The following is a 14,713-nucleotide window of genomic DNA, read 5'->3' as shown; positions in this document are numbered from 1 at the left end:
AGTCAGTGAGGTTCATGCCTTCAGCAAGAACATTGGTTTCACAACCGAATCTGCAACATGTTCTTTTCAGCTTGGATTCCTAGCAAAGAACGAGCTTCCTTCACGTCCTTGGCCTAGATCGTTCGAAATACCTAGCCTCTCCAACATGGTAGGTAACGAACTAGAGAGAGTTCTTTGCCCTGTCAGAGCTCTCAAATATTATCTGAAGAGGTCTAAACCTATTCGAGGACAGTCAGAAGCCTTATGGTGTGCCATCAAGAAACCCTCGAGACCCATGTCCAAGAATGGGCTTTCGTACTATATAAGGCTTCTGATCAGAGAAGCACATTCTCACTTAAAGGAGGAAGACCTTGCATTGCTGAAGGTAAGGACCCACGAAGTAAGAGCTGTAGCTACTTCGTTGGCCTTTAATAAAAACCGTTCTCTGCAGAGCATAAGGGATGCAACCTATTGGAGGAGCAAGTCAGTGTTTGCATCATTTTATCTGAAAGATGTCCAGTCTCTTTACGAGAACTGCTACACCCTGGGACCATTCGTAGCAGCGAGTGCAGTAGTAGGTGAGGGCTCAACCACTACATTCCCTTAATCCCATAACCTTTTTTAACCTTTCTCTTGAATACTTTTATTGTTGTTTTTTATGGTTGTTACGGTAGGCTAAGAAGCCTTCCGCATCCTTGGATTTGGCGGGTGGTCTATTCATTCTTGAGAAGCGCCTGGGTTAAAGGTTTGGTAGAGGTCCTTTAGTAGGGGTTGCAACCCCGTGTACTTTGGCACCTTTGGGTTGATTCAGCCTCCAAGAGGAACGCTGCGCTCAGTAAGGAAGACGAACTTTAAATAAAGAGGCAGAGTAACGGTTCTATTCGACTTCCTTACCAGGTACTTATTATTTCATTGTTATTTGAGATAACTGTTATATGAAATATGGGATACTTAGCTATCCTTTAATCTTGTACACTGGTTTTCACCCACCTCCCTGGGTGTGAATCAGCTACATGATTATCGGGTAAGTTTAATATTGAAAAATGTTATTTTTATTAATAAAATAAATTTTTGAATATACTTACCCGATAATCATGATTTAATCGACCCTCCCTTTCCTCCCCAGAGAGAACCAGTGGACCGAGGAATAATTGAGGAGGTGTCAACAACAAATGATTGAGTACCTGGCCACAGGTGGCGCTGGTAAGTACACCCCCTTCTAGTATTGTGATAGCTGGCGTATCCCTCCATAGAATTCTGTCGGGCAACGGAGTTGACAGCTACATGATTATCGGGTAAGTATATTCAAAAATTTATTTTATTAATAAAAATAACATTTTTTAAACCTGAGCTCTTTATTCATACTCAACATGCTATCACCTATCCCCCAAAGAAGTTCTGCCAAAAATCAAAAGTGAGAGATCTCACTGGGTGAGTGTGTGAGTGAGGTGGCTGTTCTACCTCCTGCTATTCCCGCTAACTATTGGAGGGTTGTGGACATCTCATGTAAAAGTTTATGGCTAGAATCCAACTATGGAGAAAATATATATCTATAGTAAAGAGCAAAGGGTTTGTATAATTAGAAAAATACAAATTACTTCCAAATGTGCCTTATCGCTCTCACGGGACACGGCATCAGTTATTCTCTGCATTATAAAGATGTGAAAATTGTTTCAAGTCAACGTGTACCTACCTTCTCCAAGCAGTGGACCACATTAGCCACATCCGAATGCAAGTAAGAATACTTTTTTCTTGTTATGTTATATTAAGTTGACAAAATCCTTTGATTCCTTTACCTGGAGATGTTTCATCTCTATTTAGGTCATGACTTAGAGCGCTCTGACACTTTGGCCCTATCTCTTCACAAGCCAGCCAAACTGTCTTAATTTGTTATCCATTTAACTTTTTTTTTATTCTTTGTGTTTTCTTCATGATATAGTTCTTAAATGAACTCCCCTCCATAGGGACTTCCTCCCCCCTAAGGAATACTCCCCATATAGATGACTTAGAAGTTTGTATCTGAATAGGAATAAATTACAAATTTTTATTACAGTTTGTTTTATTCCTAGCTGTACAAACCTGAGTCATTTATGCAAAGGTCTCACCTCATCTACCCCACAACTCTGGACCAGGATAGAATGAAGCTTGCCTCTCAGTAGAGCGTAATACTGCCCAGTAGTGGAATTGCCTAGTAACCTAATATAGTTACTTATTAGGTACATTTTCTTTTTGTCTGGTCCTAGAAAATCTACATATATGTAAACCCTTATAAACTACACAGGTTTGTATAGCTAGGAATAATACGAATTGTATTAAAGATTTGTCGTATTTATAAAATATTCTGCTTAAAAGCAAAACTTAAAGAGGAACTATTGGATAACTTTGAATGAGAAATTATCCCCTCTCTTTTCTGAGCTTGTTCATTTGTTCCATTAATGGTTGTTGGTATCCTTCAGCATTTATTTCATTTCCAGATACTTGATACCCTACTTTCTCTGCTTTCAGTTACTAGAAGAAGATATTGATTTTTGTTGATAGTATATGTAAGTATAATGGCTATACTGTACCCCTTCTTTTCAGGAAAATGCTGATAATGAATCTGTGACAAGTGATGTTGCTGGTCAAGCCTTGGTAGAAAATATTGCTCATAAGCTGTTCATGTGGGCAGATGGAGAGGATAGGGCTGCAAGGTTTAACAAGTAAGATGCTGGAATGTTTTTGGTGACTTTAGATTTGTCACTTATGGTACAAGTTAAGCTGGTGCTAATGTTTAGTTCTTACTTTAGTTCTAAATTGACATTGAAATTTGCATTCTATGGAAACAGATGTTTGAATAATATGAAAAGTAAAGTTATCCCATGATCTAGCTATTTATTTTTCATAGCACAGTTATAGTAGCAATGTCATTAATTTTTTTCTAAGTCTTATCTCTCTCGTTGAATCAACTGTAAAATTCAGACTTGTAGTCTTGAAAATGTCCAGTGATTACCAAATTCTATCATTCTCAGAATGTTCATACCAAACCTGTTAATCATATTGAGTTCAAAGTACAGTTGTGATTGTTTCCAGGTACCAGCAAATATGAGTTCTTAAAGGTGGAAGTAGATCATTGGCTTACCATATGTGCACATGCATGCATGGAACTTTGTTTCTCCAGCTTTGCTTCATTGATTTTGAATCAATGTCTTTTAGTATCTTTTATATACTATTTCCTTAAAAGCTAAGTTTTTTACAATATTCACTAATTTCATAAATTTTTGGCACACATTTTGTGTGTCACATGGTGTGTGCCATTAGATAATGATAAATGATGAGAGGCGGTGAATTAGACGATTTTTACATCGTAAGAGGATGTGTTATCCAAGTTAATTTTCACAACAATAATGAGCTTAAATCTTCTTCAAAGCGAGTGAAATAGAACTTGAAATCTTGTGAGTTACATAATGGGAAAAAAATACAGGTTTCTCCCTGACTTTCAAATTACTGGAAAAATCATAAAGATAATTAACTTATAAATGATAGACACACACGGGGAGAGCGGACACTCTGGGAGACAGTTATATGATGAAGATTATTATAACTAAAAAGAACAGTCATTCAACATCTCGTAGCGTATCGACGCCAGCCATGGTTGAGATAGGCTTACCATGGCAGGTGGGCCTATTGAGGGTTGCCCACTCACTACTGGGCCTCAAATGTAACTAGTATTCGACTGGGGTAATCTGGGCTTCCCAGCTGTTCTTATCCCATCATTGCTGGGGTCTGAGGGCTTGTCTCGCCTCAGGGTAGCAGTGGCAGGTGATGCAACCACACCAGACTGGTTCTCACCCTGCATCCTCTCTCCCCGGTGTACCTGTTAACATGGAAACAAATTCAGTACATATGTGTTTGGGTCAGCAAATAACAAACAATGAGGAAAGCGGCTTGGACTGCTTCCCACACTACCCATGGCTCGGGGAGATGAGATCATAGGTTGGCAACCGCTGCCCTACGTCCTGCGCATTTACTTTAGTTGGTTTTTGGCATTTGTCTGAAATTATGTTTGTTCCGTAACCAAAATACAAACCACGCTATTTACATAGGGTTTTACTTCGGCATAGCTGAAATGACGAGCCATTAGATTTTAACGAGGGTTAAACTACCCCCGCGCTAGTTAGCACGGGGGTAGTGCCCCCCCGCACACCGGTGAGCTGCCTTACTTCACTTTTGGCTCGGACGATGTACAGACGTGTCTGTCTCGTCCTCGCATTGTTGACAGCCTTAATCTGTTTTTCTTTTTCTTACAGTTGTGTGTTTGAAGTTGGCCTCTACCTTTTCTTCCCACTATGCGGAAGTGCCCTGGACTCCCCGACCGCCCCTGTGGAACATTCATGTCGGTGATCGATACAGACCCTCACACCCTTTGCCCGCAGTGTCGAGGTCAACGGTGTGAAAGTGATAATGTTTGTATGGAATGTAGGGAGTGGCCTACCTCCCAGTGGGAGAGGTTTGCCCGGCGGCATAAGAAGAGTTCTAAGCGAGACCGTTCTCCCTCAGGGGCTGCCTTGAGGAAGGAAGGCTCCAAGGACTCTTCTTCCGTTGCCCGAACCTCCTCCGAAGCTCCCACTCGTTCGGTCTCTCGTGAGAGGCTGCCGAGTGGTAGCGTAGGTCCTTCTTTTGTTTCCCAATCTCGGGGTTCGGGAGGGTGTTGCCTCCCATAGCGAGGCAGCTCCCCCTCCTCCTCCGGGGGAGGACATTGTTGATTTTGTTGATTTTGATGACCAAACTGTGTCTAACAATGATCTTTTCCAGCTTTGGGCTTTCCTGGGGCTTAAGGGCTTACTCTCCAAGGAAGCCCTGTTTGATCTGATCCAGTTGGGGGCAGCTGTCCAACAGTCGCCGGTAATACCAGAGGTAGACCCTCTGGCTATTGTCGACGTTGTTGTGGCAGAGGCGTCCGACGGATCGGGTCAAACCCCGGCTGCTGCTGTTGCGGATGTTGCTGAAGGCTCAGGTTTCCCCTCCGAACATCCTTCGAGGGGAAAGCTGGGTCCAACGGTCTCTCCAGCAGGTGTTCCTCCCCCTCGGGGGAGTGCACTGACAGAGACTCCTCTTCGGAGGACCGACGACGTTGATACCCTGCCTCGAGGTCGTCTTCGCCGTAAGGCTCGCCCTCCTCTTCGCCGCCGAGGCCTTCCTTCTCCTTACAAGAGAGTTAAGAGGCGCCTTCTCTTCGGGTCTTCATCTTCGTCGTCCCCTGAAAAGGATTCTTCTCGTCGGGAGCAGACCGTGGCGGTGACATCACTGGACCTCTCCGCAGATCGTTCGCGATCTCCTGCGCCTGCCAGATCCTCCTTGATCATTCAAGCACCGGTCCCTTCGGGGCAGAAGGGCTTATCCCACTATGTGGGTAAGTCCCTTCCGTGTCAGGTTACACCTGTGCGTCCTTCAGTAGCGTGCAAGCGCCAGCGCTCTCCTGATCGCCAGCGCCCTCCTGCTCGCCAGCGCTCACCTGCTCGCCAGCGATCACCTGCTCGCCAGCGCTCACCTGCTCGCCAGCGATCACCTGCTCGCCAGCGCTCTCCTGCGCGCCAGCGCTCTCCTGCTGAAGAGTCACCTGACTCTTCTCGTCAGCGCTCTCTTGCTCGCCAGAGCTCTCCTGCTCGCCAGCGTTCACCTGCTCTTCAGCGCTCTCCTGCTCGCCAGCGCTCTCCTTGCTCGCCACCGCTCTCCTGCGGATGAGTCAACAGACTCTTCTCGCCAGCGCTCTCCTGATCGCCAGCGCTCTCCTGATCGCCAGCGCTCTCCTGCTCGCCAGCGCTCTCCTGCTCGCCAGCGCTCTCCTGCTCGTCAGCGCTCTCCTGATCTCCAGCGCTCTCCTGATCTCCAGCGCTCTCCTGCTCGCCAGCGCTCGCCTGCGCGCAAGCGCTCTTCTGTCCCTGCTGCGCGTCAACAGTCTCCTGAGCGCCGTCAACCTCCTGCTCGTCAGCGCACTACTGCGCGCCCAGTTCCTGATGCGCGCCATGCGCACCAACGTTCGCCCACGCGCCCACGACCATTGGATCTGGGCGCAGGCAAGGACATTGATCTTTTGCCTCGCCAGCGTTCCCCTGCGCGTCGACCACCGCCTGCGCACCACCGTGCGTTTTCTCCTGTGCGCATTTTAAAGTGCATGCGCGCCCGCGCGCCCACGAGTCGACTCCTGAGCCCGCCCACAAGCGTTCGCCCTTGAGCACATCAGCGGCCCCTGGCCCTGCGCCCCAGTTGGCAACTTCTCTCCGCGCTACTGCGCCCCATCCTACGCGTCAGCGATCTCCTACACGCCAGCGTTTTCCTACGCGCCCGCGCGATACTTCGCCTGTGCGCAAACGCTCGCCAACACGCCCATGCGTCTGATCGCCACAGGTCACCGATTCGCCCACGCGCTAACTCGCCTGTGCGCAGTCGGTCGCCTACTCGCCCTACGCGTCATCGTTCGCCAACGCGCCATCGCTCGCCAACGCGCCATCGCTCGCCAGCGCGCCATCGTTCGCCAGCGCGGCATCGCTCGCCAACGCGCTTACACTCGCCTATGCTCCACCAATCGCCTACGTGCCATCGCTCTCCTGATTGCGTGACCCAGCGGTTCTGCCATCGTGCGAGCGCCAGCGCGACCCCCAACGCGATTCCCGCCGGGTTTCGCAGCGCGCCCAACCTTGCGAGTTGCCGGGGCCGTGTGCTTTCAGATCATCCTTGCGATCGCCATCTTGTAAGCGGCGAGCACGCGTCCAGGAGCAGGAAGATTCATCGGAGAGGTCCAGGCAACATTCTTCTTCCCTTTCTTCATTTCAGGCAGGCCCAGTAGTTTCCACTCTTAAGGATCAGCCGATCCCCTTCCCTCCAGCGGGAATCGCTGACACTGCGTCAGTCAGCCTCCAGCTTTGGTTTAGTTCCCTGATGAAAGCGGTCGTGCAGGCTATGAAGCCAGCCCTCGCTGATCTGGGACTAAAACCAAAGGCTCCCTCGCCCCCGCTGAAGAGAAGGAGAGGAGTGGATTTCGCGGTAACTTCTCCCAGGGTTAAGCTGGCTCCCAAGAGGTTCGTCGGGAAGGCCCCTTCCCCTTTGCAGGCGTTTTCTCCTTCTCCTGCAGACGAAACTTTCCCGTCCTCAGGAGAATCCAGCGAGGTGAGGCACTCTCCCACGGCACCAATGGGAGGAACCCCACCTCAAGGAAGAGAAACGTCTCGCGTAGGAGGGACCTTCCCGACCTCTTTGGTAGAGTCCTGTATCCCTCCCAGGAGGGAGCCCAAGGACTCAAAAACGATACCCAAGTCATCTTCGAGGATTCGTCCAGAGCCAACCATTCCCCGGGAGGACGTCCGCGTGTCCCCCAAGAAGATCCAATGGGGACAGGAGACTTAGCTGCCAGTCTACAAGGAGGAGAGCAGCGCGAGTCAGAGCATGCCTTCTGGCAGGTCCTTAATCTAATGAGGCAACTCAATAGTTTTAAGGACCCCGAGACCGCCCCCCGCGAAGGCAAGGATACGATTCTGGACCAAGTTTATGGTAGTCAGAAGCCCCCCAAGGCCAGTGCAGCCCTGCCATGGCCCCAGGGGGTGAAGAGTGCCAGGGACAAGGTCGAGGGCCAGCTTTCCGAGCTCGCCTCCTCCAGCCGTTTTTCTGCCGGGAACAAGCTCCTCCCACCTCCTCGCGTTCAGCAGAGGAGGTACTTCGAGATCATGGAGGAGTCTTGTTTAGCTCTTCCCCTCCACCACTCTGTGGAAGAGCTCACCAAGGGTCTCTCTCTAGAGAAGCTCAATGCCCGGCAGGTGACATTCTCAGCGTCGAAGATCCTAAGCCAAGAGAAAGTCGCTAAGTGTGCCATGCAGGCCACTTCGTGGCTGGATGTCTGGCTGGGGTCTCTGGGCATCCTATTGCGCTCTGAGGACTTGTCCAAGGAGAGCAATAGGAAGGCCCTGGAGACCTTCCTCCTCTCGGGCACTCGCTCCATCGAGTTCTTGGCTCACCAGGTCACTAACCTGTGGGCTAACTCGATTCTAAAGCGACGTGATGCGGTGATTGAGAGCTTCCACCCGAAGGTCCCCGCTGTGGATGTCAGCAAGCTCAGACATTCCTCCATCCTTGGAGGAAACCTGTTTGAGCCCAAGGATATAGAACGGACAGCTGAGAGGTGGAGGAAGACGAGTCATGATTCGCTCCTCCAGAAGGCCCTTACATCTCGGCCCTACAAACCTCCAGCTCCTCAACAGCAACAGCAGCTTCGCAAGACACCGAAGCAGGCTCCGGCAGCTAAGACCAAGGTGTCTAAACAGCAGCCCTTTCCTGTCAAAGACAAGAAGGGCGGAAAGTCCTCCAAGGGAGGCAGAAATCCTAGAAGGAGCGGGCGAGGCCGCAAACACTAGGATTGGCAATACCCCTGCGTGTCCACCTGTAGGGGGATGCCTGCAAAGTTGCATGCACAGGTGGCAGCAACACGGGGCCGATTCCTGGACGGTCTCTGTGATCGGACAAGGATATCGCGTCCCGTTTATAACATCTCAACCTCCCCTGACAGCGAATCCAGTGTTGTTGAGCTCCTATGCCATGGGATCGGCAAAGGGGCTAGCCCTTTGGGCAGAAGTCGAGACCATGCTCAAGAAGGATGCTCTCCAGGAGGTTGTAGATGGGTCCCCAGGCTTCTTCAGTCGACTCTTTCTTGTAAAGAAGGCGTCTGGAGGCTGGAGACACGTCATCGACCTCTCAGCCCTGAACAAGTTTGTCAAGCAAACTTCGTTCAGCATGGAGACAGCAGACACGGTTAGACTTGCAGTGAGACCGCAAGACTTCATGTGCACACTGGATCTGAAGGACGCGTACTTCCTGATCCCAATCCATCCGTCTTCCAGGAAGTACCTAAGATTCAGCCTAGACAACAAGATCTACCAGTTCAAGGTGCTGTGTTTCGGTCTTTCCACAGCACCTCAGGTGTTCACACTGATATCTTCGTGGGCACACAGGAACGGCATCCGTCTCCTCCGTTATCTGGACGACTGGCTGATCCTGGCAGACTCGGAGTCGACCCTTCTTCGACACCGAGACAGGCTCCTGGGAATTTGCCAAGATCTAGGGATCATGGTAAATCTCGAGAAGTCCTCTCTGCTCCCAACACAACGACTGGTATACCTAGGCATGATATTAGACACTAATCTCCACAAAGCCTTTCCATCAAACGACAGGATAGCAAGGCTGAGGAGGGTTGCAGAGCCTTTCCTCAGTCGAGAAGACCTTCCAGCCCAATCTTGGTTACGTCTCTTAGGTCACCTAGCCTCCTTGGCCCGTCTAGTTCCCAACGGCCGCCTCAGGATAAGATCTCTGCAGTGGCGGCTCGTCCCAGTGGAATCAAGGCATCGATTCCCCGGACTCTCTGATCTCGATAGGACCTGTGGTGGTAGCTGACCGACGACAACCTTCGAAAGGGAGTGGATCTTCTCGTCCTTCCCCCGGATTTGATGCTGTTTTCGGACGCATCAAAAGAAGGGAGGGGGGCCCACGTTCTGAACCAGAGGGCCTCAGGCCTATGGTCAGAATCAGAAAAGTACCTCCACATCAACCTGCTAGAGATGAAGGCCGTATTTCTGGCCCTTCAACAGTTCCAACAGACCCTGGCAGGCCACTTTGTGGTGGTGATGAGCGACAACACCACAGTAGTGGCTAATATCAACAAGCAGGGAGGTACCTTTTCACAACAGCTATCCCATCTTGCAGTAGTGATACTGAGATGGACCGAAGTCCACTCGATACGTCTATCAGCTCGCTTCATTCCTGGCAAAAGGAATGTGCTCGCCGACAGTCTGAGCAGAGCTTCGCAGATAGTGAGTACCGAGTGGTCTTTGGATCTTCAAGTAGCCAACAAAGTCCTAACTTTGTGGGGTTCCCCGACAGTGGACCTGTTCGCGACAGCCTTGAATTTCAAGCTGCCGCTGTACTGCTCCCCAGTCCCGGACCCCAAGGCACTCTGGCAAGATGCCTTCCAACAACGGTGGGACAACATCGACGTGTACGCCTTCCCACCGTTCTGTCTGATGAGAAGGGTGCTCAACAAGACCAGACTATCGGTCAACTTGTCAATGACCTTAATAGCTCCGCTATGGCATCATGCAGAATGGTTCCCGGACCTTCTGCAGCTCCTGACGGAACTCCCGAGAGAGCTTCCCCCACGACACGAGCTACTCAGATAACCACATTGCAACATCTTCCACAAAGCAGTAGCATCGCTTCGGCTTCATGCCTGGAGACTATCCAGCGTCTCCTCACTGAGAGAGGCTTTTCGCATCAAGTTGCGGAAAGGATGTCTCGACACCTGCGAAAGTCATCCGCAGGGGTCTACCAGGCGAAGTGGAGAGTCTTCTGTGGTTGGTGTCGTGGGAGGGGTATCTCTCCCCTCGATGCCACTATTCCAGCAATAGCGGAGTTTCTCGTGTATTTGCGGTAGGAAATGCGCCTTTCGGTCTCGGCAGTGAAAGGCTATCGCTCAGCCTTAAGCCTAGCCTTCAGGCTGAAAGGAATAGACATTTCCTCCTCGCTGGAACTTTTCTTACTCATACGAAGCTACGAGCTTACCTGCCCTCAGTCGGAAGTGAGACCTCATCCATGGAACATGGTTCGGGTCCTCAGGGCTCTGAAGAGACCCCTGTTCGAACCATTACGCCAGGCCTCTGACCAACACCTGACTTGGAAGACGGTATTCTTGCTCGCTCTGGCTTCGGCCAAGCGGGTCAGTGAACTTCATGGTCTCTCATACGACATCGCCCATTCAAGGGGATGGGGGGAGGTAACGTTCAGGTTTGTCCCTGAGTTTGTTGCCAAGACTCAGAACCCTGGAGTGCCGGACCCACGGTTTGACTCCTTCAGGGTTACGAGTCTCCGTTCCGTAACAGATGACCCAGATCATCTGCCACTTTGCCCAGTAAGAAGTCTGAGGCATTATCTGAAGAAAACAGCTGCAGTCCGTCCCCGCGTGCAAGCTCTGTTTGTGAGCGCGGGAAGGACGAAGAGGAGGGTCACCAAGAATACCATCTCAGCCTGGATTCGACGGACCATTCATCATGCCTTGAATCCAGACCCTCCTCCGTCACGTCGCCCTAGGGCACACGATGTAAGGGGCATCGCCACGTCCCTGGCCTTCAAGAGAAACTTCTCTGTGACGCAGGTGTTACAAGCTGGGGTCTGGAAGCGTCAAACGACCTTCACAGCCCACTACCTGCAGGACGTGACCCACAGGAGCCTCGATACTTTTTCTATCGGCCCTGTGGTGGCTGCACAACAGCTGGTCTAACCTCAGGCTCCTTAATGGACAAGTAGCAGAAGGTTGAGGGCACTGTTACCCGGTTTTAGTCTGCGTGAATGAAAAAGTATGTCTGGCCCTTACTTCTTTCTTCATCCTCCCCTCTCTTGGGGAATGCAGCATCCTGGGTCTCTGCATAGCTGACCTCAAACCTCTGCAGGTAAACCATGCTTCCTTGTGTTCCTAGTATTAAGAATAATACTGTTGCGTCCCCCATACCCTGACGAGGTGGTATTGGGACGTCCTAGTCTAGAATTCCATCTAAAGGACTTCAGGTCAACTTCCTAGGACGAGTCACACTTCATTTCTCCACACACAACTTATGTAGGCCGCACGTTTCTTGCGTAGAAAGAAACTTGCGAGGTGCAGGGACTCTTTTTCTCGAGTGCTGCTCACTCGGATTCCGAGTCCCCGGGTAAGCCAAAGCCAGTAAGGCTGGGGACTTTCCACCCTGCCTAAGGGTAAGTCACCCTATGTAAATAGCGTGGTTTGTATTTCGGTTACGGAACAAATGACAAATTCGTAGATAATTTGTATTTTTCCTAACCATACAAACCTTAGCTCTTTACACATATTTGCCCGCCAGCCCTATCCCCCAAGACAAGTCCTACCTCTAAGTGAAGTGAGGCAGCTCACCGGTGTGTGTGTGTGTGGGGGGGGGTAACTAATGCGGGGGTAGTTTAACCCTCGTTAAAATCTAATGGCTCGTCATTTCAGCTACGCTGAAGTAAAACCCTATGTAAATAGCTAAGGTTTGTATGGTTAGGAAAAATACAAATTATCTCCAAATTTGTCATATTTGTACGTGACAAATTCCCCTCCACCAGACTCAAGGCACATCCTTGAGCCTTAGCAGAATTCAAAACTACTTTAAAACAAAGCAAATGCCATTAACTTTTAAGAAAAATCAACAAAACAAAACCCAACTGAAAATTACTCTACACTAAACAAAGTCTCCATGATCCTTGGGAAGCCTTGTTCACCTCCAACAAGGATGAACAAGACTTAGATTAAAAATTCATACGTAATAAGTAATTTCACAGCAAATGGACACTGGTGAACAATTATCAATAAAAAATGAAACACATTTTAAACTCAGTAAATTACTCATTATCAGTGAACATGTGTCAAAAATAATTAAGGAAACAAATTATTCATCAATCAACACTACACATCTGTACTGTATTCATGATGTATATACTTTATATTGTATGAACTCGTATGAATACTACATAATTTATCAAGAAAACATCATAGAGGACAGTGACTCAAAATATTATGTACAACTTATGCAACAGAAAGTAACCTTTGTATTTTAGAATACTTAACTTCTCAAAATCCTACTAGCCATTAGTGAATGCAGTCATCGTACAAAGATAATGAATGCCCCCATATGTCAAGCCTAAACTCTGGCTCATACACTGGACTGTCAGTCTGAAAGAGATCTAAGATATAGTACTGGTAAACACAAATTCATTACACAGTCATTATGTTCCTAACCAAAACTGACAATTGCTAGCAAAACTCTAAATTACACAAAAGAAACTTTTCAAAAAAAAAAAAAAAAAAAATCCCGGGAAAATCTTTATGCAGAACACATGTGCTTGGGTCAGCAAATACCAAACAATGAGGAAAGCAACTTGAACTGCTTCCCACACTACCCATGGATTGCGGAGATGAGGTCATAGGTCGGCAACCGCTGTCCTACATCCTGCGCATTTACTTTAGTTTATGTTTTTGGGATTTGTCTAAAATTATTTAGTTCTACATGACATGTGGTTGTTAATAGTAGAGCTAAGTTTAATTATTTTTATTTTATAAAATGTATTTATTTTTCTGTAATTATAATATAATGAGGACCTGCTTACGGTCCTCATCGGGGGATGCCCGGCCTTTTTAAAGGACACTTCCCAGTTCCTGATCGTCCTGCCAGCTGACCCTTCAACTTAGCGCGTAAACACACGCTCTCGCCGAAGCGCGTAGAACGCGCGCGCGCACTCGCCGATCTTCTTACGCGCGCAAGCTCCGACGATCGACACAAGTGCCGACGATCTTCTTACGCGCGCAAGGGCGACAATCTCGTCCGCGCACGGGTACCGATGGTCTCCCGCGCGCGCCAATAGTCTTACGCGCGCTGATGGTCTTCCGCGCGCGCGCGTGCCAACAAACTCGTACGCGCGCGCGCTGATAGCCGCGTGCGCGCGTGCCAACATTCTGGCCCGCACGGGCTCTTCACTCTGATCCTGCACGTCAATCTGATTCCTGCATACTATGAAGTCTCACGCTCGCGAGCGCTCCAGCAGTCTCCAGCGCACGAGCCCCGGGTATTCTCCATTGCTCGCTCCCCAGCGCAATCGCCAATACCCTCCCACGCGCGAGGCTGCCGGACAACGCGCAGTAAGGGCGCCATCACCGCATCCCCCCCCCCCCCCCCCCGCAAGCTCAGAACAGCGAGCTTGCCGGTAGGGGGGAGGGTTCCAGAAAGGTCCAGGGACATTTCTTCCTTATCTTCCTTTTTCTTACAGGCGACTCCTCCAGAGGGAGTGTCTGACAGTGCAGCCGTCAGCTGGCAGCCCTGGTTTGGGGCTCTAATCAGGGCGGTAGCACAGGCTTTCAAGCCTGTTCTCTCTGAGTTGGGGCACAAATCCTTGGCTGTATATACTCCCCTGAAGAGGGAAGGAGGAGTTTCGGACACGGCAACTTCTCCGAGGACGAAGCTGTCTCCTCGTAAGTCTTCGAGGCAGGCACCCTCCCCCCCTCAGACTTTTCTCCCTCCCCTTTGGACGAAGATTTCCCGTCCTCAGGAGAGTCACGTGAGGTGAGAAGTTCCCCATCACACCATTGAGGGAAACCCCACCTCGCACGGTAAAGTCTTCTCGAATAAGGGTGGAGAAGAGCCTTCCTCCGTCGTTGTTGGAGTCCTGCATCCCTTCCAGGAGGGAGTCAAAGGACTCCAAGACAATACCGGGAGGCCCCTAGCACCGGAATCTACAGGCTCAGACATTCTTCCGTTATGGAAACGAACCGGTTTGAGCCTAAGGACGTGGAGCAGGCTGCTGAGAGGTGAAGGAAGTCACCAAGACTCCCTCCTACATAGGGCTTTGGCATTCAAGCCCTATAAACCTCCAGCACCCCAGCAGCTACGTCCCACCAAGACAACGGCAGCAAAGACAGTGGTGTCTAAGCCCTTTCCAGTCAAGGACAAGAAAGGCAAGAAGTCCTCCAGGGAAGGGAAGAATCCTAGAGGGAGCAGCCGAGGCTGCAAACGCTAGGATTGAAAGTCCCCCTGCATGTCCGCAGTGGGAGGATGCCTACAAGGTTGCGCAGACAGACGGCAGCAACTTGGGGCCGATTCCTGGACGATTTCCGTAATCAGTCAGGGATATCGCGTCCCGTTCACAACATCTCTACCTCCCCTGAGGACGAATCCGG

The 14,713-nt window shown here is 49.8% G+C and overlaps 1 protein-coding gene across 1 annotated transcript in view; it reads left to right on the top strand.

Moving 5' to 3' along the window:
• LOC137658721 (vacuolar protein sorting-associated protein VTA1 homolog) overlaps positions 1-14,713 on the top strand; it is an 89,016-nt gene that overhangs the window by 39,382 nt on the left and 34,921 nt on the right. The window contains exon 3 of the mRNA XM_068393718.1: positions 2,560-2,678. Coding sequence (XP_068249819.1) covers positions 2,560-2,678 — 119 coding nt within the window. The remainder of the gene's footprint in view (positions 1-2,559; positions 2,679-14,713) is intronic.

This window comes from Palaemon carinicauda, chromosome 19 (assembly GCF_036898095.1).
Source record: "Palaemon carinicauda isolate YSFRI2023 chromosome 19, ASM3689809v2, whole genome shotgun sequence".
NCBI classification, from domain to species: Eukaryota; Metazoa; Arthropoda; class Malacostraca; order Decapoda; family Palaemonidae; genus Palaemon; species Palaemon carinicauda.
Note: the sequence above shows the minus strand (reverse complement) of the source record. Positions and strands in the feature narration are given on the sequence as shown.